The sequence below is a fragment of the Zingiber officinale genome, chromosome 2A (genome assembly GCF_018446385.1).
Source record: "Zingiber officinale cultivar Zhangliang chromosome 2A, Zo_v1.1, whole genome shotgun sequence".
NCBI lineage: Eukaryota > Viridiplantae > Streptophyta > Magnoliopsida > Zingiberales > Zingiberaceae > Zingiber > Zingiber officinale.
In genome coordinates, this window is record NC_055988.1 from 113,489,142 (window position 1) to 113,514,112 (window position 24,971).

Below are 24,971 nucleotides of genomic sequence, written 5' to 3' on the forward strand. Positions count from 1 at the left end.
TCACGTCCCAGTTTTCATATGGTATTGGCTTGCCGACACCGTCAATTGATAGGTCAAGCCCAGTTTTGACGATCATCCAGACTTTAAAGTAAGTCTGGAGATACGCCTCCATCCGACCCTTCCAGTAACCGAAATCATCTCCGGTGAAGAGCGGTGGGCGGGCGGTGCTATACCCTTCTTGGAGAGCCATTGAAGATCTATCACGAGAAACGAGAAAAGAAATGATTCCCAAGACTTGATCCTGGATTAGTATACGGTTTAAAAATAGAAATAATATACGATCTCGAGTGGTGTTGCACCTACTTCAAGAAAAGAATCTGATTATGAAAAGCTAGATCGGAAGACGGTAAGAATACTGATTTCGATCGACTCCTAAAAAAACTGAAAACACCACGAAAAATTTGCTTGACTGGTGGTTGCACCAAATCAAAGCGACCCCGCTCTGATACCAATTGTTGGATCGAGAAGTGCTAGAGGGGGGGTGAATAGTGCTCGTGACTTTCACTTGACGTAATCGAAAATGTAATGAGTAATGCAGCAGAATAAAATAGAAAACAATCGTGAACACAAGTTATTTACTTAGTTCAGAGCCTAGGGCGACTCCTACTCTAAGGCCCACATTCGTTGAGCGTTTACGTTGGGCAATAACTATAATAGCGTTAAAGTGTTTACAAATAAAGTACAATCGACAGTAGTAAAATATACCAACGACAAACTAGAAAAAACAGTCTCAAAGATCCAAGTCGTCAGCGTCAGGTTGAGGCTTTCTCAGAACGTTTCTTTGATCAGTAACACGAAGAAGATCACTTGGAATTTGTTGCTCTTAGTTGCTGGTCGAAGAAGCCTTAAATAGGCTGTTGAGGGCGCCTCTAAGTCCTCATGGAGGCGCCACAAAGGTGAAGCTTTATCCCGATTCGAGCGCTGTGATGAGTTTTCGCTGCCTGCCCGTTATTCGCTTGGAGGCGCCTCAATCAATCACTGAGGGCGCCTCCAACCAAGCGTCTAGGGCGCCTCAGCTGTCTCTGAGGGCACCTCTAGGCCCGCTGCACCGCCAACCCACCTTTGCACCCGAGGTGCCTCAAGCTCCATGAGGGCGCCTCAGGTATTATTCATCCAAGGCTAATTTTGCTCCTTTGTCCCTGGACCAGACTTTTTGCCTAGGGTTACCACCCCTTAGGGGTTTTCGCCATCTAGGGTTATCTCCCCCTAGGACCTAAGGTTACTCCCCCTTAGAATTTCCTCCACCTAGGGTTATCACCCCCTAGGACCTAAGGTTGCCGCTCCTTAGGGTTTTTCACCACCTAGGGTTACCATCCCCTAGGACCTAAGTGTTGGTTGCTACTCAGAAAACCTAATGGTTCCACTGTACAAAAATTTTGTACAAAGGTCTGAACCTTTTCCTAGCTACCATGTGTTCTTTTAAATTAAACTTGGATCGTCTGCGGAACTTAACACGTTTGATACCAAGTTTAATCTATTTGTTCTTTTAGGTTTAGACTTGGATCTCCTGCGGAACTTAACACGTTTGATCCAAATCACCTAGGTTATTAATTCCATTAAATATTAATTTCCAAAATTGGCTTCCAGGACTGCATGGCGAGGCACATGGCCTTCTTGGATATGGGAACAACCATCACCGCCTAGACAAAGCCTTTTAAGGAAAGCTAATATTTAATTTCCTTAAATAACTTTAGGTCAACCGAAAAGAACAATCAAATCACAAGGAAAAGAAAAACAAAAGAACACAACATCGAAACAAATTCGAAATACTAGAATCGCATGCCTCTTGTATTTGGTATTTTTACAAAGAAATAAAACTAGTATGATGCGGAAATTAAATACTAGTATACATTTTCTTTTGCAAGCAAAAACCTCTAGGTCTTCTACCGTATTCCTCTTCTAACCTCGGACGTTGTGTGAGCAACGATCTTCCGAGATGAGAAACCACCAAAGCACCTTCTTCTCCTTTCTTCAAGTTTCGGCCAAGCACAATGCTTCCAAAAGATGAAGATCTTTTTCCACCAACCAAGCTCCAAGGGATGTAAGCTTTCTCTCCTTCTTCTCCAAGCTAAAATCCGGCCACCACTTGATCTCCAAGGAGGAAGAGAGGTTCGGCCAAAAGGATGGAGAGAAGAGAAAAGGATGAGGCTGGCCACACCAAGGAAGAAAAGAGGGAGAAAATAATAGAGGTTGTTCACCTTGAAGGCTCCCAAAACCCCCTCTTTTATAATCCTTAGCTTTGGAAAATAAGGAAATTTAATTAAAATAAAATTTCCTTAACTTTCCTTGACATGAATTAATTAAGAAAAATTAAACAAAATTTCCTAATCTCTCATGTCATGGCCGGCCACCTCATGGAGAGCAAACAAGACAATTTTCAATCAACAATTAAAAATTCCTTATTTGTCTTCGGAAATTTTAAAAAATAAAATTTTCCTTTATAATCCCTTCATGGTTGATAAAAAGAAATTTCTATAATTTAAAATTTTCAACATGTGAATAATTTACAAAGAAGAAAAATAAAATATCCTTCCAATCTACAAATAAGGAAAGAAATTTAATCTCTTTCTTTAATCTTTTGTAGAACCTTATAAAAAAGATATTTTAATTTTTAATCTCTCCAATAAATTATATCTTTCACATAAGAAAATTTTAAAATTAAAATTATTTTTTAATTAAATAGGGCCGGCCACCTAAGCTTGGGTTCAAGCTAGGGCCAGCCACCCATGAACCAATGGTTTGGCCGACCCTAGCTTGATCCACAAGCTAGCTTGGCCGGCCCCTTGATAAACCTAAAATACTCTACGTGTCACGAATGGTCTTATCAAATTAACACAAATTTGAAAACCCTCAACTACTCAAAGATATGACATAGCATAGGGCCCAAGTCGATTTTCTCAAGGAAACTAGTAGGTGAGTGCTTGATTTAGATCCAAATCTCTTCTTGGGTTCTTTTTGGGTTTTCTTCTTAAAAGTGGAATTGTGGTGTTTTGAACTAAATCCTAGATTAAAATCAAAATGCAAGATTGAAATCAGCAAAATTAAAGTAATGCAGAGGAATAACAAGATTGAAAACAAAAAATCTGATGTAACAGAAATGCTCGAAATGAAATTTGAATTTGCAGAAAATTTCAGAAACGAACAGCAAGATTGAAAACAGAACAAATACTAAGTATGGAACTTTTCATAAACGAAAATTTCCTAAATCAGATAAAGAACAAAATTGCAGAATTGAAATCAAATGTTGCAGGACAAGATTCATAAAATCCAGATTGCAAGAACAAGACAATTAAAGAAACTAATGTTGCAGAATCAAAATTCCAGAAAATAGAAATGCAAAAACAAGATATTTAGTAACAGAAATTGCTTGAACAAAAGTGCAGAAATAAAGAAATTGCTGAAACTATTAAGAAATAGCAAGGAATTAAACTATCCACTCTCAAACAAAATCAAGTTCTCAACGCCACCCTTCTTGTTGTCACACAAGAAGCCGGAAGTGAAACCCTCAGCTCCAGAGATCATTGAAGAAGAGATGAACGAGTGCTGAACTGAGATCCAAATTGATTTCTGGAACCACAATTAGAGAAACCCTCTCCTATGCTGATTGCACAAACAGATTTGAATCTGGGAATGCAAGGACTGCTGGATCTGCAAATCTGAATCAAACGAGACAAGGATGAAGGAAGGATCAATGTTGGGCATCACCAGAGAACCCCTCCAATGATCGCCGATGAAGAATGGAAGCTGAATTTGCTCTTTTTGCCGTTTCCCAGCAGCAAGAGCGGTGGAAGTTCAGATTCAACAAAACTCCCCGTAGAAACCCCTTTGGGAGAGATTCCAGCTAACCGAAGATTCCCTAGCAGTTGTATTATCCTTCAACACTAACCTTAGCTCTTGAGAAGTCGATCGGAATGAAGAACAGGGGCTGCGATGCGAAGAAAACACGATGCAGAAATTTTTGGCACGATGAACAGTAGGCGCAGCCACTGTTCATCCGCGAGTTTCCTGGACTTTATACCTTGGTCCAATTGAACCGGAATTAGGGTAAATCTTGATCTGGTTTAGGGAGAATTTAGGGATTTGGTGTGAGGGTTGAACTTAGGTCAAGAGCAATGGGTTGGCTTAATGAATTTGGTTGGAGTCAAATAAAATGTGAACCTTCTCCACTTGGTTGAACCCCTCCTCTTGAGTTGATTAGGCTTCACTTGAATCATGTATCAATTCCTATATCCTACAAAACCCAATTCAAATGGTGAGGAATATATCATGATTTAAGAAATGAAATGAAACTTAGCTCCAAATAATTCTCAATTTACAAACAATCTAAATTGTGTCAAGTAGCAAATAAAATTAGCTAAAAAATCCCCATATCAACCAAGAAAATGAGCCTAAATAAATGAGTTATCAAATCCCCCACACTTATTCTTGTGCGTCTCGCACAAGTTAACCAAACTAAGGAAATAACTAATGTTGTATCCCCTAACAATTCTCGTTCATGTTAGAAAATTATTAAAGCAAGCTACCTAGGATATTAAGTTTCAACAACTCAAGCTATCATGAACTCCATTCTTACCTTGGTCAATCACATAATAATTTCATCCATCAGGAATAAAATGATAATGATAACACATCTAGTCCTCACAAGGTAATTTTTTTAGTGGCTCTCATCCTAACCTCAATTCTTAGCAAAGGTAGAGATCACTCAAGCTACTCATGGCAAAAGCACTACCATATGCTTGCTTCTCATCTAATTTTCACCACCATCATAGATATCAAGATGCACAATTATGAAGGTTTATAACAATTGTAAAGGGAAGCAAAATCAAATGTAAATGAAAGAGTTAGTGTTGGAAAAGCAATAAAGAAGACAAAGTTTCAAGTATAAGTGGAAGACATGGTAATAAGAAGCTATGTGATGATGACTTTTGACCCGGGCAACAATCTTATGGCACAAAATTCATCTCCCCAGTTAACAGATATTCAGCTTCAATAAGTGTTCAAATTGGTCTGAGTCATGGGTATAATTTTCACTTGAGCTCCCTTGCCTCATACAACAACTGATTCTTATATTTCTGCATTTCAGGATTCAGATGCAACTTAATAGTGCAAGACTAAATCAGAAATCCACCTTGTTTAACCAGAAATTCGAATTGGCATATTGCTTCAAAAGTTAGGCAACTAATGGAATGAATTACAACCAAATACTCATCAAAATTTGCCCAAACAGAATTTTAATATAGGCCTGCAATTTAAATTTTGAATCTGTAGTTAAGTTTCCAAATTCTGATACAAGGTCATTTCCACAAAATTTTCCAGGCAATTGAGCATTAGAAGATAGTTCATTTGATATTGAATCATGAGGACCATGGATTTCATTTATTTCAAATTAGAAATAGCAAGTAAACTCAGCCCAAATCTGTATTTTGAAAATCAGAATCCAATTCATGAATTGATGAGTTTCAGCTCCTCTTCTATCATTTTTACATCCTCCATTTCTGAAACTTTTTTTTTTTCACAACAAGACCTAACTATATTCAGCTTGAATTATACCTTCATTAACTGCAGATTCAGAAATCTAACGCAACTGCAGAATGGGCAAATTCAATTTCTTATTTTCAGCTTATGTCACTGTTTTGTATCAAATTCTTAGCCAAGAATTCAGTTAAACTATAGAAATGCAAGCTCTTCATTTATCAACACTTAAAAAGCAGCTAACTTCCAATTTTTCCAGTGAACAAATGGCTTTTAGCTCCAGTTAGCACAGCAAAGTGCAGATCTGAATTTCCTATACAACATCCCGACTTTGTGTCAACTATGCATCATTTAGCCACCAAAAAATCTCAATTCCTTTTCATCTCGCTTCTTAAGATCCCTATCGATGCATACTTCAAATATTTCCAGATTTAAACAATTCTAACTTGTCATAGCTCATTTTCCAAAATGGCACAGAGATTCTGTTGGAGCAATCTAGGTGCCCTAAGTTTTGATGTTTGGGCAAAGGTTTAAGTTAGGTTTATTATTGTATTTGATATGCATTGTGAGTGTGCAGGATACAGGTACAACAAGGAAAGTCCAAGGGTGAGTCTTGGCGGTGTAAGTCCAAGCATGTAGTCTTGGCAACGTAAGTCCAAGTGTGATCTTGGCAAAGGAGGAAAGTCCAAGGATGAGTCTTGGCGGTGTAAGTCCAAGCATGTAGTCTTGGCAACGTAAGTCCAAGTGTGACTTGGCAATGGATGAAGTCCCGGAGGCGCGATCTCTTGGCAAAGGAAGACCCAACAACAATGACAAGGCCGATGGAAGCTCCAGAAGGCAAGACGTGAAGGATGGGGAGGCATCCGAGGGACGCAAGGCTGATGGAGGAGGCTAGAAGGCTAGGTCTAGGTTGGTCGGGCGAGAACGAGTGTTGAGTGAATGTACTCGAGGTAAAATCCTATAATTAGGGTTCACTGTAGCGTTACTGTAGCAGTCGACTGGTGACTATAGCAGTCGACTGGTGCACTGTAGATAGTCGTTGGGCTGACACCAGTCGACTGGTGCAAGGACCAGTCGACTGGTAACGGGCAAATCAGCTTACTGATTTGTTCCAAGCTCTATAAGAAGGAGCTTGGGATGGCCGGCCAAGGTGACGAAATTAGACTTGGTTAAAGCCTAATTAGTAGTCACCAAACGTGCTCAAGGTTCTCTTGTGTCCAAGTGTTCTTGGTTGGTGTTGTGGTGAGGTTTCTCCACCCACAAGGAGTTGCTTGAGTAGCCGGAGTTTGCCGGGGGTTAATCCACTGAAGGATCGGGATCGTCCACCTTACGGACAGCCGTGGAGTAGGAGCAAGTTATCTCCGAACCACGTTACATTGACGTGCATTGGTTTGCATTTCCTTTCTTTGTCTTTAGTTTTCATATTCGTATTTAGTTTCGTATTATTCCGCTGTGCAACTAACGAATACGTAGGAAGCCATTGATTTGGGTGAGACGCTATTCACCCTTCCTCTAGCGGGCACATCGGTCCCAACAGATTCCTCATTAGCAGAAATTCTGATTCTTTTTTTTTCTGATCTTATTTGAATTTCCGTGCGAACATTGAAAAACACTCTAAAAACATCCCTGCACAGCCCTTTGCAGATTTTTGCATTTTGCCGATTTCAGCAAACTCAATAACTCCTTTGCCTTCCAGCAATTCTTGATGAAAGATGTCTTTAGCAATTTAATGGTGTTCCAAATTTAGTGATCTTCATTAGCTTTCCATTCTTGCACAACACAAATATTCAAATTTGAGCATGTTTTTGTAGATTTGAGCATCATTCTGTTGTGCACAAATTCCAGCTACCAAAACTTCAATTCCATTTAGCACTGCAAATCAGAATTACTGAAAGTATTAAGGTTTGAATCATAAAGAGTTGGCCTCAAGGAAGGAATTCATTTGACATTAAATTTAATTGAACTTGAATCCAAGTGTTGTAATTTTAAAACAGCATAAAGGCTTGGCACAATTCATCCTTCCATTTTTGATTTCTGGATTTTTTTTCTACACTTCCTGCCAAAGTTCCAATCTGATTTCCTTGAATACCATTTCTTTCTGATTTTTTCTGATTCCAACTTCAAACTCAATACCATACTTTTGATTTCAATTTCCAAACAGATTGCCGCAGATTTCTATATTTTTCTGCATTGTACAGCCATTCCTGCAAATTGCTGCAAATTCCAGATTCAATAATATTTCCGAAACTCAGTAATCTTCATTAGCCTGTCATTTGTACAATTTCCAAAATCATTTCCGAATTGCAACCTGCATTTCACATTTAATGTCCATTGCCCTAAATCTTTTCTTAAGTTCATCTTGTAACACATTGAATTTCCGAAGAATAAGCCAAAGCTCAAAACACTAAGCATTTAACACTTCCCCCACACTTATTCTCTTGTCCGTCTCAGCCAAAATAAAATCATCACATAACATCCCAAGTTACCACATCCAAAGAAATAAAACATTAGGATAGATAAAAGATATGATGATTCATGCAAAGAAAAGCAGCAAAGATAATTTGTGGGAAATGTGAAAATTGAATAACCTTCATAAAGATGGCTCAATCTCTAGTCAAGTGGCTTTTAAAAGACTTAAGCAAGTTCTAGAGTGACAAAAACCACAAGTGCATCACAAAGTTAGGCTCAAACCTCACTAGGTGAGCAAAAGTTATCATTTCACTTCATCAATCTAGAATCCATCACTAAATATTAACCTCATGTAATCCTAGAATCCATTCAAGCAACAAAGTCCCAAAACTTAACACTCAAATTTAACTTGCTTTTAAAATCTCTAACATGATGTCAAGAAGTGTAAAGGGGGTACAATTTATTCCTAAACCTAAAACTTCTTTGCGGAAATGAAATGAAAATGACCAAGCAATGATATCTACAATGAAGGATTTATTCTTAAAAACTGAAATCATCATCATCAGAAGCATAAAACCAAGGAGTTATTCCAGCAACAAGGTAAAGGAAATGATATCTACAAATGGCAAGTAAATGGTAAAATGGAACACACTCCCCTTCAAGTTGGGTAAATGGCGTCAATATGGTTCAATCTTTCCACCTCTAGCACATTCACTCCCTCATGAAATTTCTTGAGTCGGTGACCATTCACTTTGAACGTTTGACCAGTAACAACTTCCTGTATCTCAATCATGCCATAGGGAAAAATATTAGTAACACAAAAAGGTCCCTCCCATCTGGATCTCAACTTACCCTTAATCAATTTCAGGCGTGACTTGTACAAAAGCACTTTATCACCAATTTTGAATTCTTTTACCACAATGTGCTTGTCATGAAAGTTCTTAGTCTTTTCCTTGTAAATCCGTGAATTCTCATAGGCTTCCAGTCTAATCTCCTCAAGTTCTTGAAGTTGCAATTTCCTTTCCTCTCCAGTAGTGCTAGTATCAAAGGTACATGCTTTCACTGCCCAATATGCCCTATGCTCAATCTCCACTGGTAGATGGCAAGCTTTTCCATACACAATTCTGAATGGAGACATTCCTATAGGGGTCTTGAAAGCAGTTCTATAAGCCCATAATGCATCATCAAGCCTTTTGCTCCAGTCCTTCCTATCTGGTCCCACGATCTTTTCAAGAATTAATTTAACTTCCCTATTAGACACTTCAGCTTGCCCATTTGTTTGAGGATGGTAGGGAGTAGAAATCTTGTGCACAACCCCATATTTGCTCAGCAAAGCTTTCATATGTCTGTTACAAAAGTGAGACCCTTGATCGCTGATGATCGCCCTGGGTACTCCAAACCTACAAAAGATGTGTGACCTGACCAAACTAACAACCACTGAAGAATCATCAGTCCTGGTGGGAATTGCCTCCACCCATTTAGAAACATAATCAACTGCCAATAAAATGTATAAAAATCCATAAGAGATAGGAAATGGACCCATAAAATCAATTCCCCAAACATCAAAGATTTCACAAAACAACATAGTTTGTTGGGGCATTTCATTCCTAGGGCCTATGTTTCCAGTTCGCTGACACCTATTATGTAACACCCCAAATTTCACTATTTGGAGTCCTAAAAGTCCTTATAAAAATCTAGAATTGCTTTAGAAAAATTCTAGAGATTTTTAGAAATTTTTAGAGTATTTTTATGCAATTTTTGGAGGTCGTTTGATATTTTTACCAAAAGAAAGAAGTTGTGACAAAAAAAATATATCCAAGCCGAGGCTCGAACCGGCAACCCCTGACCCGAGCAAAACCCAGCTAACCAATTGGGCTAGCAGTTATTATTTAATCTAATAAAGGAAGAATTTTATTCAAGTAATAGAAGTTAATAGCGAGAAATAATAGGAAGAAAATAAGTTGCAACCGGGATTCGAACCCACGAGCTGCGCCTTAAGCCGAACGCGGCCAACCAACTGATCCAGCGATCGTTTCTTATTAAAGAAGGAGAAGAATTCCATTTAAGAAGAAGTTGGAACATTTAAAATAAATTGGGAAAAAGGTGCGCGACTGAGGGATTCGAAACCCAGACCTGTGATTTGGTCAAAACCTAGCTGACCAATTGTTCCAGCGGATGGTTCTGTTTAGAATTGGTAGCAAAATTATTTAACAAGTTAACCGAATTACCCTAGTTATAAAAGAGAGGACTTAAGTGAAATTTCGGGAATTAACCTCTCCTTCTCCTCTCTCGCGGCATCGACTTTCTCTCGGGCGAAACCGCAGCAGTTGGAAACTAGGGCTTCTCCGGCGGTCGGCCAAAGGGAACCTCTCCATGGGTTCTTCACAAGTCCGAGCTCCTCTTGTCGAGGAGAATCCGTAAGCACGAGGAAGAGGGCAAGTTTGCAAGATCCTCCGCAAACCCTAGAAGCGTTGGAAGCCTTTTCTTCGGCTGTAAGTCCAAGAAACCCGAGGTAAGTTGCTCACTCACCTGCGGTAAGAGTAGTTCCGAGATTTTCTGCTTTGTTGCTGTGAATTTGAGGTTTCGGATCTTAGTGTTCATGAATTCCGAAGCTTGCTGCGGTGTTGAATTTTGTAGCTTGCTTCTAGAGATTTTAATTTATGTTGTTGATTCTTTCTTGGTTTTGTTTGCTGCCGTGAGCCCTAAAGAAAGAAGAGAAGGATTGGTTGAGTTTAAGAATGAAGAACAGGAGAATGTGGAAGAGGTTAGATAAGGTTTTAATGTTTCCCTCTTAGAATGAAAAGGATTTAGAAGAATGCTATGTTTGTAATGCCTCAGAATTTAATTTCCTGGCAGTTGTGTGGGAAATTTTTATACCTGTAGTTTCATGAAGAACAGCTATGTTGTAGGTTCTGTTGCGGTCTTGCTTTGGTATAGCGGTTTTGATTTCTATAGAATAGATTTGAGAAGTTTTGAATCTGAATTATGTTCCTTGCATGGCTTCCACTAATGATTCGAGTTAGTTTCAATAGTTAGGAGTGGGTTGAGTTAGTTCTGATGCAGCAAGCTTAAGAAGATTTGATTGCTCCTTTGTAGTTCTGTTATAGCATGCTTAAAGAAGGTTTGATTGCTCCTTAGTGTCCTGTTGTAGCATACTTAAGGAGGAATTCGATTGTTTCTGTGTAGTCCCATTATAGCAAGCTTAAGGAAGATCTGATTACTCCTTTGTAGTTATGTTAAAGTGTGTCGCCATGAAATCTATTTCAGAACAGTTTTGTTTTGTAAAGCTTTGATTGTTAGGGATTTTTAGAATAGCCCCAAGATTTTGTTGTTTCCTTTGCAACTCTATTGAAGCATGGTTAAAAGATTTCGGTTATCTTATAAAAGTTTAGCTGTGAATAAGTTTTATATGTGAATTGTTTTAGTTTCCAGTAAGCTTTAATTGGTTGTAGCCTTGCAAATCTTGGTTTGAGGTTTAGATAATTTGCTTACGTTAAATCTGAGCATGAGGTTTAGATAATTTTCTTACATTAAATCTGAGCATGAGGTTTAGATAATTTGCTTACATTAAATCTGAGCATGAGGTTTAGATAAATTTCTTATGTTGAATCTGAGCTTGAGGTTTAGATATGCTACTTCCATTCAAGTATATGGATAACATTTTTGCTTGGCTGATTCTGGAATTTTAAATGAATTACGAGTTATAATATCTTTATTGAGTGAATTCTAGATAAGCTGTGTATTAGTCATATTATGGAAAGGAAGTCTGAGAGACGATGAAAATCTTTACTAGTCAGAATATGTTTCTTTTGTTAAGTTGCTTTGCAAAATTTCTATTAAGCAAGTGCAGATTTTGTAACACCCCACCCTCCTCATTACTGGACTGTGAGGGCGGAGCGCTACTGGACTACTAACTTTACTTAACTATCCTTGTTCACATGTTGATAGTAAGTCCTAAAACTCTCGGAGAACTCAAAACTTACAATTAACTAACAACGGAAGACTAAATGACTCATCTAATACATTCTACTCAACTCTTTGTTAATAAATTCTTATGCTAAATCCCAAGGCTTCTATAGTCCAGGCATCACACATCCATCCGCACCTCCTTGTCGCCTTCCTTTGCTATAACTTTTCCTTTCCTTTATCTACAGTAAGAGGAAATGCAACTATAAGCAAAATTGCTTAGTAAGCGCTATCTAACTCACAAAACTCGAATATGCATGTGAATAAAATAAATCTAAAACTAATTTGTGAAGTTTTGAAAACTATTTTCATAATAGATAAAAATAATAATCAAACTGCTAATGGGCCTGGCAACTGTATTTGCTATGCGCGCTTCCCTAACTAGACCCGAGATAGCTGGTCCCGAATCTAGTAGGGTTTACTAGGTTATCTAAACCTAGGGACGACTATGGGAGCCCAACCCAAGGACAACTAAGAGTCCAGCACAGTGTCATTGATAAAAGTAAAATACTGATTTATAAGCTGATTTATCTTAATTACTTCTTCTTTAAATGCCTTGGCATTTTAACGAGCACCTTGTGTGCCAAAATCCCTAAAGTCTTGACTTCGGGATCTACTTAAGGCCTTAGCCTTTTTCTTTCTTTTCTTTATCTTTCTTATACTTGTTAATACCTCTAATAAAAGAATGCTTCTTTAAAAACTGAAATGTTTAAACAAATTCTAACTTTGAAATGCATAAACAAAAATCTGCATACTATGCTAATCAAAATTCTGCATACTATTCTAATCAAGATTTTGCATTCTATACTACACTATTTCTGCATACTATGCAAACATAAATTTTGCACTATAATACTTAACCAAACTGTACTATAATCTTTTTCTTTAAAAACTGTATTATAAGTTCCACCAAAAATCTGCACTACAAGTTCTACCAAAAATCTACACTATAAATTCCACCAAAAATCTGCACTACAAGTTCCACTAAAAATGTGCACTATAGACTTTAAAGAAATCTGCACCATAAGCTCTTAAGAAATCTGCACTACAAGCTCTAAAGAAATCTTCTCTAAAGAAATATGCATTTTAAGCTCTAAGAAATCTGCACTACAAGCTTAATTAAAATATGCACTATAAGCCTACATAAAAATCTGCACTATAAGCTTAATTAAAATCTGCATTATAGGCTTAATTAAAAATCTGCACTATAAGCTTAATTAAAATCTGCACTATAGGCTTAATTAAAATCTGCACTATAAGCCTAATTAAAAATCTGCACTATAGGCTTAATTAAAATCTGCACCATAGTCTTAATTAAAATCTGCACTATAAGCCTACATAAAAATCTGCACTATATGCTTAATTAAAATCTGCACTATACGCTTAATTAAAAATCTGCACTATAAGCGCTTCTCATGCTTCGAATTCAAAAGAACAAAGGTCCGAAACTACTCCTGCTGCAGGTGAGAAGCACTTACCTTGCTTCTTGGACTCACAACTGAACAAAAAGGGCTTCTAGGACCTTGGCCGGCCGCCGGAGATGATGCCCTAACTCCCTTTCGAGCTCCGCCATCGTACGCAGAAGAGAAGGAGAGAATGGTTTAAGTCACGGGAAAACAGAGCATCAACTTATCCCTTTTTATAACTTAATATTTCTGTTAACTCCTTAAATAAATTCGCTACCTTTTCTAAACAGACAAATTCAATATCAACTTATCCCTTTTATAATCCAATATTCTGTTAACTATCTTAAATAAATTCTCTACTTTTTCTAAACAGACAAATTCAACATCAACTTATCCCTTTTATAATATTCCGTTAACTATCTTAAATAAATTCGCTACCTTTTCTAAACAGACAAATCCAAGATCAACTTATCCCTTTTATAATCCAATATTCTGTTAACTATCTTAAATAAATTTGCTACCTTTTCTAAACAGAAAAATCTGTTTGCATAACTGGTCAATTGGGTTTTGACCGAGTCAAAGGTCGTGGGTTCAATTCTCGACTTGGACATTTTTTGTCGAAACTTTATTCGTTTAGTAAAAATACCAAATGACCTCCAAAAATTACATAAAAATACTCTAAAAATTTCTAAAATTCCCTAGAATATTTCTATAGCATTTTTAAATATTTTTAAATTACTTTTAGGACTCTCATTGAGGAAATTTGGGGCGTTACAGATTTTGTTAAGCTAGTATGCAGATTTCTGTTAAGCTATTATGCAGATTTTTATCAAGCTAGTATGCAGATTTTTGTTAAGCATTAGTACAGATTTTTGATAAGTATTGTATGTGCAGATTTCTTTTGTATTCTATGCATGATTATGTGTTACATAGTTAGTTTCATTCATAGATGCATAAGAAAGATAAAGAAAAGTATAAGAAAGATAAAGAAAAGAAAGAAAAGGCCGAGGCCTTAAGTAGATCCCAAAATCAAGACTTTAGAGATTTTTGGTACACAAGGTGTCTATTAAAATGCCAAGACATTTAAAGAAGAAGTAATTAAGATTATAAGTATTTTACTTTTAAGAAGAGGCTAGTACCCGACTTCCGAGGTTGTCGTTAAACAAATCCAGGTGTCCAATTCCGAGGTCTTGGCCCTGGTAAGCCCTTTTAGGATTGGTGGCCCGCTACCTCCTATTAGGGACGCGCATAGATGGTACATGCAGGCCCAAGAAGAAGTTGATTATTATTTTGAAGTATTATAAGTATAAGTTTTTGAACAAGTAAAACGAGTTTTACATAAACATAAAGTATTAAAGATTAAGTTAGAACAAATGAAATAAGTTTCATATAGTTCTGAAAATCAGTAAGTTTAGTTCTTTATTCTACCATGTTTATCTAGTAGACGAGTAGCTTTTCATGTTTACCTATTAGATGAGTAGCATGATTAGCTATTAGAATTACATGAGTAGATTCCTTAGCTTTTCTTTGCTATTAGTTTGACATGAGCAGTTATGTTTAAGCTTTATTTCTTTTTAGAGCATATAGTTTTTAGTTCTTTTCGTATACATGCACATTCGTGTTTTTGTGAGTTAGATAGCGCTTACTAAGCAAATTTTGCTTATAGACTACACTTCCTCTTACTGCAGATACAGGAAAGGAAAAGATATAGAAAGGAAGACGACAAGGAGGTGTTCGAAGGATGTGTGATGCCAGGACTATGGAAGCCTTGGGACTAGGAAAGAAGTTTTAATTTTAGTTTCCGCATTTTAGTTATTGTAAACATTTGAGTTGTATTTTAAGTTCATGTCATTTGAGATTATTCTGTTTAGATTGCATGTAGGATGAGTGCAGTTTAGTAAGTAGATATTTGTGTGTTTGATGCTTATTTAACTGCGTGGTTGATTGATATGTGTTCCAGCCGCTTGTGGCTGAGTATATATTACATGTATTGTTGAATATGGTCACCGGTACAGGGGAGACTCTGTCGAAATTTTTTGGTAGGGTTTCCATGTGATTTTTAATCATACCGGTTAAGTAGAGTTAGTAGTTAAGTAACGGTCATCCTTAGAGAGTAGTAGTAGTAAGAAGGGTGGTCGTTACATATTACATGATTTATAAAAAACATATGCATCGCGAAACAGAGTGGGCCAATATAATCCACACTCTAACACTTTCCTAGCAGTTCTTTGTGGTCCAAAATGCCCACCACATGCTAATGAATGGCAAAAAGTAAGTACAGAATGAAACTCATAATCAGGAATGCACCTCTTAATGATCTGATCACTACAAAACTTCCACAAGTAAGGATCATCCCACACATAGAATTTTGAATCACTTTTTAATTTATCTTTTTGAGCTTTTGAAAATTGTGTGGGATAAACACGTGTTACTAGAAAATTAACCAGATCCGCATACCATGGAGTCTCTCCGTGTAGCTGTAGGAGGTGCTCATCTGGAAACTCATCAGCAATATCCGTGTGGTCAATTTCTCCCTCGATCCTGCTCAGGTGATCTGCCACTAGGTTCTCCCTTCCACTCCTATCGCGTATCTCCACGTCGAATTCTTGGAGCAGAAGCATCCATCTGATCAACCTAGGTTTCGCATCGGGCTTCTTGAGGAGGTATTTCAGAGCTGCATGATCAGAAAATACAATCACATGAGAACACAATAAATATGATCTGAATTTATCCAAAGCAAACACAATATAAAGAAGCTCTTTTTCTGTTGTGGTATAGTTTGCTTGTGCAGCCTCCAAAGTCTTTGAAGCATAACAAATAACGTGTGGTGCTCCATCCACTCTCTGTGCAAGTACAGCTCCCACCGCATAATTTGAAGCATCGCACATCAACTCAAAAGGAAGGCTCCAATCTGGTGGGCTAATGATGGGTCCTGTAACAAGGGCTTCTTTCAGCTCCTCAAAAGCCTCTTTGCACTTCTGATCAAAATGAAAAGTCACATCCTTTTGTAGTAGTTGAGTCAAGGGAAGGGCAATTTTACTGAAATCACGTATGAATCTCCTATAGAAATCTGCATGACCAAGAAAAGCTCGAACCTCCCGCACGCATGCGGGGTGAGATAAAGAAGATATAACATTAATCTTAGCAGGATCTACTTTAATACCTTCCCTAGAAATGACATGTCCCAAAACAATGCCGTGCTCAACCATGAAATGACATTTTTCAAAATTTAAAACCAGATCTGTCTCAATGCAACGATTCAAAACTCGAGATAAATTTTCCAAACATGCATCGAAAGATGAGCCGTAAACCGAAAAGTCATCCATAAAAACCTCCATGCAATGCTCTAATAACTCACCAAAAATGCTTACCATACATCGCTCGAAGGTCCCTGGTGCGTTGCAAAGTCCGAAAGGCATACGTCTGTACGCGAATGTACCAAAGGGGCAAGTGAAGGTGGTCTTCTCTTGATCCTCAGGAGCGATGCAAATCTGAAAATATCCTGTATATCCATCAAGGAAACAATAGTGGGACTTCCCTGCCAATCTCTCCAACATCTGATCAATAAAAGGCAATGGGTAGTGGAAACAATAGTGGGACTTCCCTGCCAATCTCTCCAACATCTGATCAATAAAAGGCAACGGGTAGTGGTCCTTTCTGCTAGCCTGATTCAGTTTCCTATAGTCTACACAAACTCTCCATGAATTCTGAATTCTGGTAGGCACCAACTCATTGTCCTCATTAGCTACCACTGTAATGCCTGACTTCTTGGGAACCACATGAATTGGACTTACCCATTTGCTGTCAGAAATCGGGTAAATAATACCAGCCTGTAAAAGTCGAGTCACCTCTTTCTTTACAACGTCGAGTATCAATGGGTTAAGTCTTCTCTGTGGCTGCCTCACTGGTTTCACATCCTCCTCTAAATAAATTTGATGCATACAAATCGAAGGACTGATACCAGGAATATCAGCCAGTGTCCACCCAATAGCTTTCCTATGCTGTCTCAGAATTCCCAATAATCTCTGTTCTTGCTCTGGATCTAAATTCTGAGCTATAATAACGGGTAGCTGCTGTCCTTCTCCCAAAAATGCATACTTAAGGTGTTTAGGAAGGGGCTTCAACTCTGACTGCTGTGCATCAATAACTGACTGTAGTGATTCTTGGGGTATTGCTCCCTCTGTGCAATCCCCTACACTTACATATTCACCTTTTCTTGATTCAGGTGACATTTCAATCAAAATATGTGATTCTTGGGGTATTGCTTCCTCTGTGCAATCCCCCACACTTAAATATTCGCCTTCCAATGAACTTGAACTACCAACGAGCTCCACATCAACTGCTCCCACATTACCTTCACCTTCAGTAGAAACCTTAGAATCATATAGGCACTCCTCACCCTCAGAAATATCCAGCCGAGACTCAAGGCCAAAAGAAAAATCCATGCTAATCAACTCATCTGCTATGTCAATGCTAAGAATAGAGTGGTCCTCTGACGGGTGCTTCATAGCATCAAATAAACTAAACTGAACCACTGTATCTGCAAACTCCATGGATAGTGTTCTAGCGTGCACATCAATCTTCGTTCTTGCAGTCTTCAGAAATGGCCTACCAAGAATGAGTGGAGATCTATTCGCAAGTAAATCTCCCTCCATATCCAGAATGTAGAAATCTGCAGGAAAAATAAGCTCTCTCACCTTCACCAACACATCTTCAATCACTCCGGCTGGATGAGCTTGGCTACGGTCAGCTAGCTGAATAACAACTCCGGTCTGTTGTAGAGGACCAATTCCAAGTGTCTGAAAGACTGATTTTGGCATCACATTGATTGATGCTCCTAAATCCAACATGGCATCTTCAAAAACACAACTTCCAATCTCACAAGGCACAGTGAACACTCCAGGATCTTCACATTTTTTTGGAACTGGCTGAATAAGGGCTGAAACATTCTTCCCCATGCTTATCAATTCATTCCCCTTCAATTTCTTTTTGTGAACACATAGATCCTTGAGAAATTTAGCATATTTCGGAATTTGCTTAATCATTGTCAACAAAGGCACATTCACCTCCACTTTGCTGAATAAATTTACAAGGTCTTGAAATTCTCTAGCTTTCTCTTCCTCTACATTCTTTCTTTGCTGGACTTTTCTTTGAGGAAAAGGCAAAGGGATGTGAATATCGGCACCTTACTGTTGTGAATTACTGTCCAAATCCTGAGCTACTGTTGCTACTTTTCCTGAGCCATCAAATTGAGTAGAATCTGATAATATTGGTTGTGCATAATCCGGTTGAACAACATCAACATTTCCAGGAAATGCAGAATCTGTTTGGGCTGAAGATGCTGGAAAATTCCGAAGCTGGTTTGCAGTAGAATCTAACTTATTTTGAACAAAATCTGGAGGTTGCACAACATTTGTTGAAACTGGAATTGAACCTGATGAAACCAGATTTGATCCACCCTGAGCATTCCGCACTAATTCTGAAGTTGTCTTACCGCTTCGAAGAGTCAATGCACTAACATTTCCCTTCGGATTTGGAGTTGTTTGTGAATGCAATTGACTTGATCCTTAGGCTTGCATCTGATTTATGTTGTTTGCTAATTGGACAATTTGTCTCTCAATGTTTTGCAAAGCAGAATCAGTCCTCTGTTGATGTTGCTACTGCTGTAAAACTAAGTGCTATTGTTGCAAAATCTGCTGCATCATATCCTCCATCTTTTGCTGTTGTTGTGTACTTGCTGCATTTGAATTGTTATTACCACTTTGATTTGAATAAGACCTTGGTTGAGAAGAAAAAGAAGAATTTGGTTGTTGCCAATTCTGAGTAGATTGCTGGAAATTCTGTGTTGGCTGAAAATTCTGAGTAGATTGCTGCCAATTCTGTGCAGGTTGCTGGAAATTTTGAATTTGTTGCTGAAAATTTGGTTGCTGATTTTGTGGATGGAAAGAGGCATATGATTGATGTTGGAACTGATTAGGATGCTGAAATTGCTGATTTTGATGCTGGAATTGGTTTGGAACAGCAAGTGGCTGAAATTGCTGATATTGAAACTGATTTGGAGCGTTGGATTGCTGAAATTGCTGAAAATTCTGCACATTCTGATTTTGAGGTGGTTGTTGGTAGAAGGAATTCCCGTACTTCAAATTTGGATGATCCTTCCAACCCGGATTGTAGGTGGAAGAATTTGGATCATATCTTTGCTGAAATTGTGGTCTTGATATAGCCGCCATTGATTCATCTTGGTGGAGATTTGGACATAATTCCGAAGTGTGCTCTTGACTCGAACAAATGCCACAAACTCTCATCGTTTGAACTGGAAAAGATGAAACTTGGCTAGCACTATTTAACGCCATTTGTTTGACTAAAGATGTCAACTCCAACAATGAACTCTTGATCTCCTTTTGCTCATTTGATACCGTTTGAACTTCACCAACTCCTCTAGTAGTAAGTGCCCTACTCCCAAATTATTGAGAATTTTCTGCCATATTTGCAATGAGCTCCCTTGCTTGTTCTGGAGTTTTGTTAACCAAAGCACCTCCAGCTGCAGCATCAATCATGCTCCTATCCATAGGTAACAAACCCTCATAAAAATATTGAACAAGTAACTGGTCACTAATTTGATGTTGAGGACAGCTTGAACACAATTTCTTGAACCTCTCCCAGTAATCATAAAGAGTCTCTCCCACAACTTGTTGAATACCACAGATGTTCTTCCTTATAGTTGTGGTTCTAGAAGCTGGGAAGTATTTCTCTAAAAATGCCCTCTTCATGTCAATCCAACTCGTAATGAATCCCGCTGGAAGATAGTACAACCATTCCTTTGCTGATCCTGACAATGAAAATGGGAAGGCTCTCAACTTGATATCCTCCTCTGAAATGCCTTGTGGTTTCATAGTAGAGCAAACCACATGGAACTCATGCAAATGTCTGTTAGGATCTTCCCCTGATAAGCCTTGAAACTTAGGAAGCAAATGAATTAAACCCGATCTGAGCTCGAAATCCACTGACAAGTCTGGATAAGTAATGCAAGAATACTTGTAAGCCGTATCAGGAGCAGCAAGTTCCTTCATAGTTCTGTTGTTTTCTGCCATCGAAGTATCCAAAACTTGAAAATTACTTTCAAAAATTTCTGGTGTTCTCTCTTGAATTCTCAAAGCTCTAAAAGTCCTCTCTATCTCTGGATCAAGCTCAAGCAATTTATCGTGTGAAGACCTGGTCATAAACCACAATCAACAAGTAGAAACAAATAGATAGGCAATAAAATCAAGACAATGAAAATGAAGAAGAGATAACACTCTGCACAATCTAAAATCAAACAAACAATACTAGTTTTTCGTCCCCGGCAACGACGCCAAAATTTGATAAACCTAAAATACTTTACGTGTCACGAATGGTCTTATCAAATTAACACAAATTTGAAAACCCTCAACTACTCAAAGATATGACATAACATAGGGCCCAAGTCGATTTTCTCAAGGAAACTAGTAGGTGAGTGCTTGATTTAGATCCAAATCTCTTCTTGAGTTCTTTTTGGGTTTTCTTCTTAAAAGTGGAATTGTGGTGTTTTGAACTAAATCCTAGATTAAAATCAAAATGCAAGATTGAAATCAGCAAAATTAAAGTAATGCAGAGAAATAACAAGATTGAAAACAGAAAATCTGATGTAACATAAATGCTCGAAACGAAATTTGAATTTGTAGAAAATTTCAGAAACGAACAGCAAGATTGAAAACAGAACAAATACTAAGTATGGCACTTTTCATAAACGAAAATTTCCTAAATCAGATAAAGAACAAAATTGCAGAATTGAAATCTAATGTTGGAGGACAAGATTCACAAAATCCAGATTGCAAGAACAAGACAATTAAAGAAACTAATGTTGCAGAATCAAAATTCCAGAAAATAGAAATGCAAAAACAAGATATTTAGTAACAGAAATTGCTTGAACAAAAGTGCAGAAATAAAGAAATTGCTGAAACTATTAAGAAATAGAAAGGAATTAAACTATCCACTCTCAAACAAAATCAAGTTCTCAACGCCACCCTTCTTGTTGTCACACAAGAAGCCGGAAGTGAAACCCTCAGCTCCAGAGATCATTGAAGAAGAGATGAACGAGTGCTGAACTGAGATCCAAATTGATTTCTGCAACCACAATTAGAGAAACCCTCTCCTATGCTGATTGCATAAACAGATTTGAATCTGGGAAAGCAAGGACTGCTGGATCTGCAAATCTGAATCAAATGAGACAAGGATGAAGGAAGGATCAATGTTGGGCATCACCAGAGAACCCCTCCAATGATCGCCGATGAAGAATGGAAGTTGAATTTGCTCTTTTTGCCGTTTCCCAGTAGCAAGAGCGGTGGAAGTTCAGATTCAACAAAACTCGCCGTAGAAACCCCTTTGGGAGAGATTCCAGCTAACCGAAGATTCCCTAGCAGTTGTCTTATCCTTCAACACTAACCTTAGCTCTTGAGAAGTCGATCGGAATGAAGAACGGGGGCTGCGATGCGAAGAAAACACGATGCAGAAATTTTTGGCACGATGAACAGTAGGCACAGCCACTGTTCATCCGCGAGTTTCCTGGACTTTATACCTTGGTCCAATTGAACCGGAATTAGGGTAAATCTTGATCTGGTTTAGGGAGAATTTAGGTATTTGGTGTGAGGGTTGAACTTAGGTCAAGAGCAATGGGTTGGCTTAATGAATTTGGTTGGAGTCAAATAAAATGTGAACCTTCTCCACTTGGTTGTTGATTAGGCTTCACTTGAATCAGGTATCAATTCCTATATCCTACAAAACCCAATTCAAATGGTGAGGAATATATCATGATTTAAGAAATGAAATGAAACTTAGCTCCAAATAATTCTCAATTTACAAACAATCTAAATTGTGTCAAGTAGCAAATAAAATTAGCTAAAAAATCCCCATATCAACCAAGAAAATGAGCCTAAATAAATGAGTTATCACCCCTACACCATGGGTATAAAGGTGGGTATAGTACTCTATAAATAAGAGGCTACGATAGGGACCGAGAGGAGAAATTGGTTTTGGTCTCCCGATAAAATTAAGCATCCCGTGTTCGCCCCGAACACAACTTAATTTTATCAATAATAATTCATTCCACTAGAGAACTATTATTGAACTACCGCACAAATCCCAAATTACATTTTTGGACTCCTTCTTATTATGAGTGTGTTAGTCTCCCTGTGTTTAAGATGTCGAATGTCCACTAATTAAGTGAGTTAATGACAACTCATTTAATTAATATCTTAGTCCAAGAATAGTACCACTCAACCTTATCGTCATGTCGAACTAAGTCCACCTGCAGGGTTTAACATGACAATCCTTATGAGCTCTTCTTGGGGACATTATCAACCTAGATCACTAGGACACAGTTTCCTTCTATAATCAACAACACACACTATAAGTGATATCATTTCCCAACTTATTAGGCTTATTGATTTATCGAAATAAATCTCACCCATTGATAAATTAAAGAAATAAATATCAAATATATGTGCTTGTTATTATATTAGGATTAAGAGCACACACTTCCATAATAACTGAGGTCTTTGTTCCTTTATAAAGTCAGTATAAAAGAAGCGACCTCTAATGGTCCTACTCAATACACTCTAAGTGTACTAGTGTAATTATATAGTTAAGATAAACTAATTCCTAATTACACTACGACCTTTCAATGGTTTGTTCCTTTCCATTTTGGTCGTGAGCTACTGTTTATAATTTATAAGGTACTGATAACATTATCTTCTGTATGTGACACCACATACTATGTTATCTACAATATAAATTAATTGAACAACTATAAACAAATGTAGATAATTTGACCAAATGTGATTCTTTATTCAAAATAAATGTTTACAAAAACTTAGGCTTTCAGTATACACTCTAACACTAAGGTTGCCGCCACTTAGGATTTTTCTCCACCTAGGGTTACCACCCCCTTGGACCTAAGGTTACCACCCCTTAGGGGTTTCCATCTGCCTAACCGCGATTAGGACTTTCCTACAAACTCATTCAATATATCAGATAACAAATAACCTTAACTTTGAATCCCTTTGCCATTATCAAAACTTGGGTTCGATGGTCGGATGCTTCCCGCACCAATAATGTCAACACCCCTCAATGTGCATTTATTCGTAGGACTTGGACGCTTGATTGGACAAAGAATGGACACAATCACAATTTTGAAGGGAAGGAGAGAGGAGGGGCCCGAGCGCACTAAGGAGGACACCCTCAAATTGGCTTTAGTGGATTACTCATCGATAGGTTCGAAGAAACTGAGACTTGGAGTAAAAGTTGCCGAAGACTCTAAACCAAGTAAAATTGTTTGTGTTTTTGTTTTCCTTCTTTAACTCTTTTCATCTTTTCCGCTGCATACCAATTTTCAAAATGTAAAAAAGAAAAGTTTTTAAAACCATATGCATAATGATCCTAATATTAACTATTAATTTGAAGTTTCATATCATCTTCAATGATCAGTTAATCACCAAATGTGAAATGCACTTGACTGATATGATGCAAGTAGTCGATTGATGGCAAAAGATTTATGAAGTAGTTTTGTTCATCTGAAGATTATATAAAATTTTTTGAACACTTCATTTTGAAAGAAAGAACTCCGAGAAGAACTCCTCTTCATCAGTACTTCATTCCAAAAAGTAGTCCCCGGGGTCATGGTGTAAAATACCGAAAAAATGGCAGATTATGATAAGGGAATTTTATGGAATTTTTAAAAAAAATTCGAAAATTTTTCGGAGCTCGTACAGATGAGTTAATGGGGATAAAAATGGGGTCCGGGAAAAACCTGTTTAGGCTACCCATTTAAGCGAGGAAATGTTAATTTCTTAATTTCTTTTTCTATTTTCTTTTCTTTGTTTTCTTTCTTCTCTTCCTCGCCGAAAACCCGCGCGCCCCTCTTCTTTCCCCATCGCGACCGTGCCCTAACCGCTCGGCGGTTCTCCTCCTCTTCTCAACTCTTTCTTCCTCTCCAGAGCCTATTCCTTTTCTCATCGCCACTTCTCCTTCTTCTCCCCTCTGCCCGTTGCCTCGTTGCCGCAGAAATCTCAGCCACCGCTGAGGTCGAGCCCTAGATTGGGAAAGATCAGGAACGCACCGAGCCGGTCCTCTTCCCTTGCTGTCGAGCCCTAGTCATCGTCGCACGGAGCAACACCGCCGACCCCTGTGCCCTAGCTAGCCGCCGGCGTCGCACGGAGCAGCACCGCTCCTCATTGTGCCCTCGTTTGTGTTCATCGCGCTGTCTCCTCCTCTTCCTTTTTTTCCGGTCTCCACCCCTCCCGGCGCAAATTACTCGTACCTTAGCCTTCGTCCACTGCAGTGCCCTCTCGCCACTGTCCTTGTGCCCTAGCACTGGTCGGCTAGCCGTCAAGTGCCAGCAGCAACTTTGTCGGATCCTAGGTCATCACAGGCAGTAAGAGGGAAGAGGTAATATGTATAATTGTTGCTAGAAATTTGTTGGTGATAGACTATCTTGTTGACTTCTTGATCTCTTTGATCCGGACAGTGAAATTGCAGGGCGTTACTTAGGTTTCCAGCAGCTACCTTTGTTCTGACAGCTACTAGCTTAGGCTGCGAAGATAGATCCGAGCAGTAAGGTGGATTTCAGAAGGTGAGGTACTGTTCTGCGAAGTTGGAATCGTCAACAGAGTTAACAAGAACAGTTAATTTGGGTACATATATTGA

The 24,971-nt window shown here is 38.2% G+C and overlaps 1 protein-coding gene across 1 annotated transcript; it reads right to left on the minus strand.

Moving 5' to 3' along the window:
- Positions 1-3,302: 3,302 nt before the first annotated feature.
- Positions 3,303-18,304, minus strand: LOC122041967. The gene is made up of 2 exons (XM_042601866.1): positions 15,711-18,304; positions 3,303-4,231 (listed from the first exon to the last, which is right to left on the minus strand). Exons 1-2 carry the CDS (start codon positions 18,296-18,298, stop codon positions 4,225-4,227), a joined length of 2,595 nt encoding a protein of 864 aa, XP_042457800.1. The 5' UTR covers positions 18,299-18,304; the 3' UTR covers positions 3,303-4,224.
- Between the last annotated feature and the right edge of the window lie 6,667 nt (positions 18,305-24,971).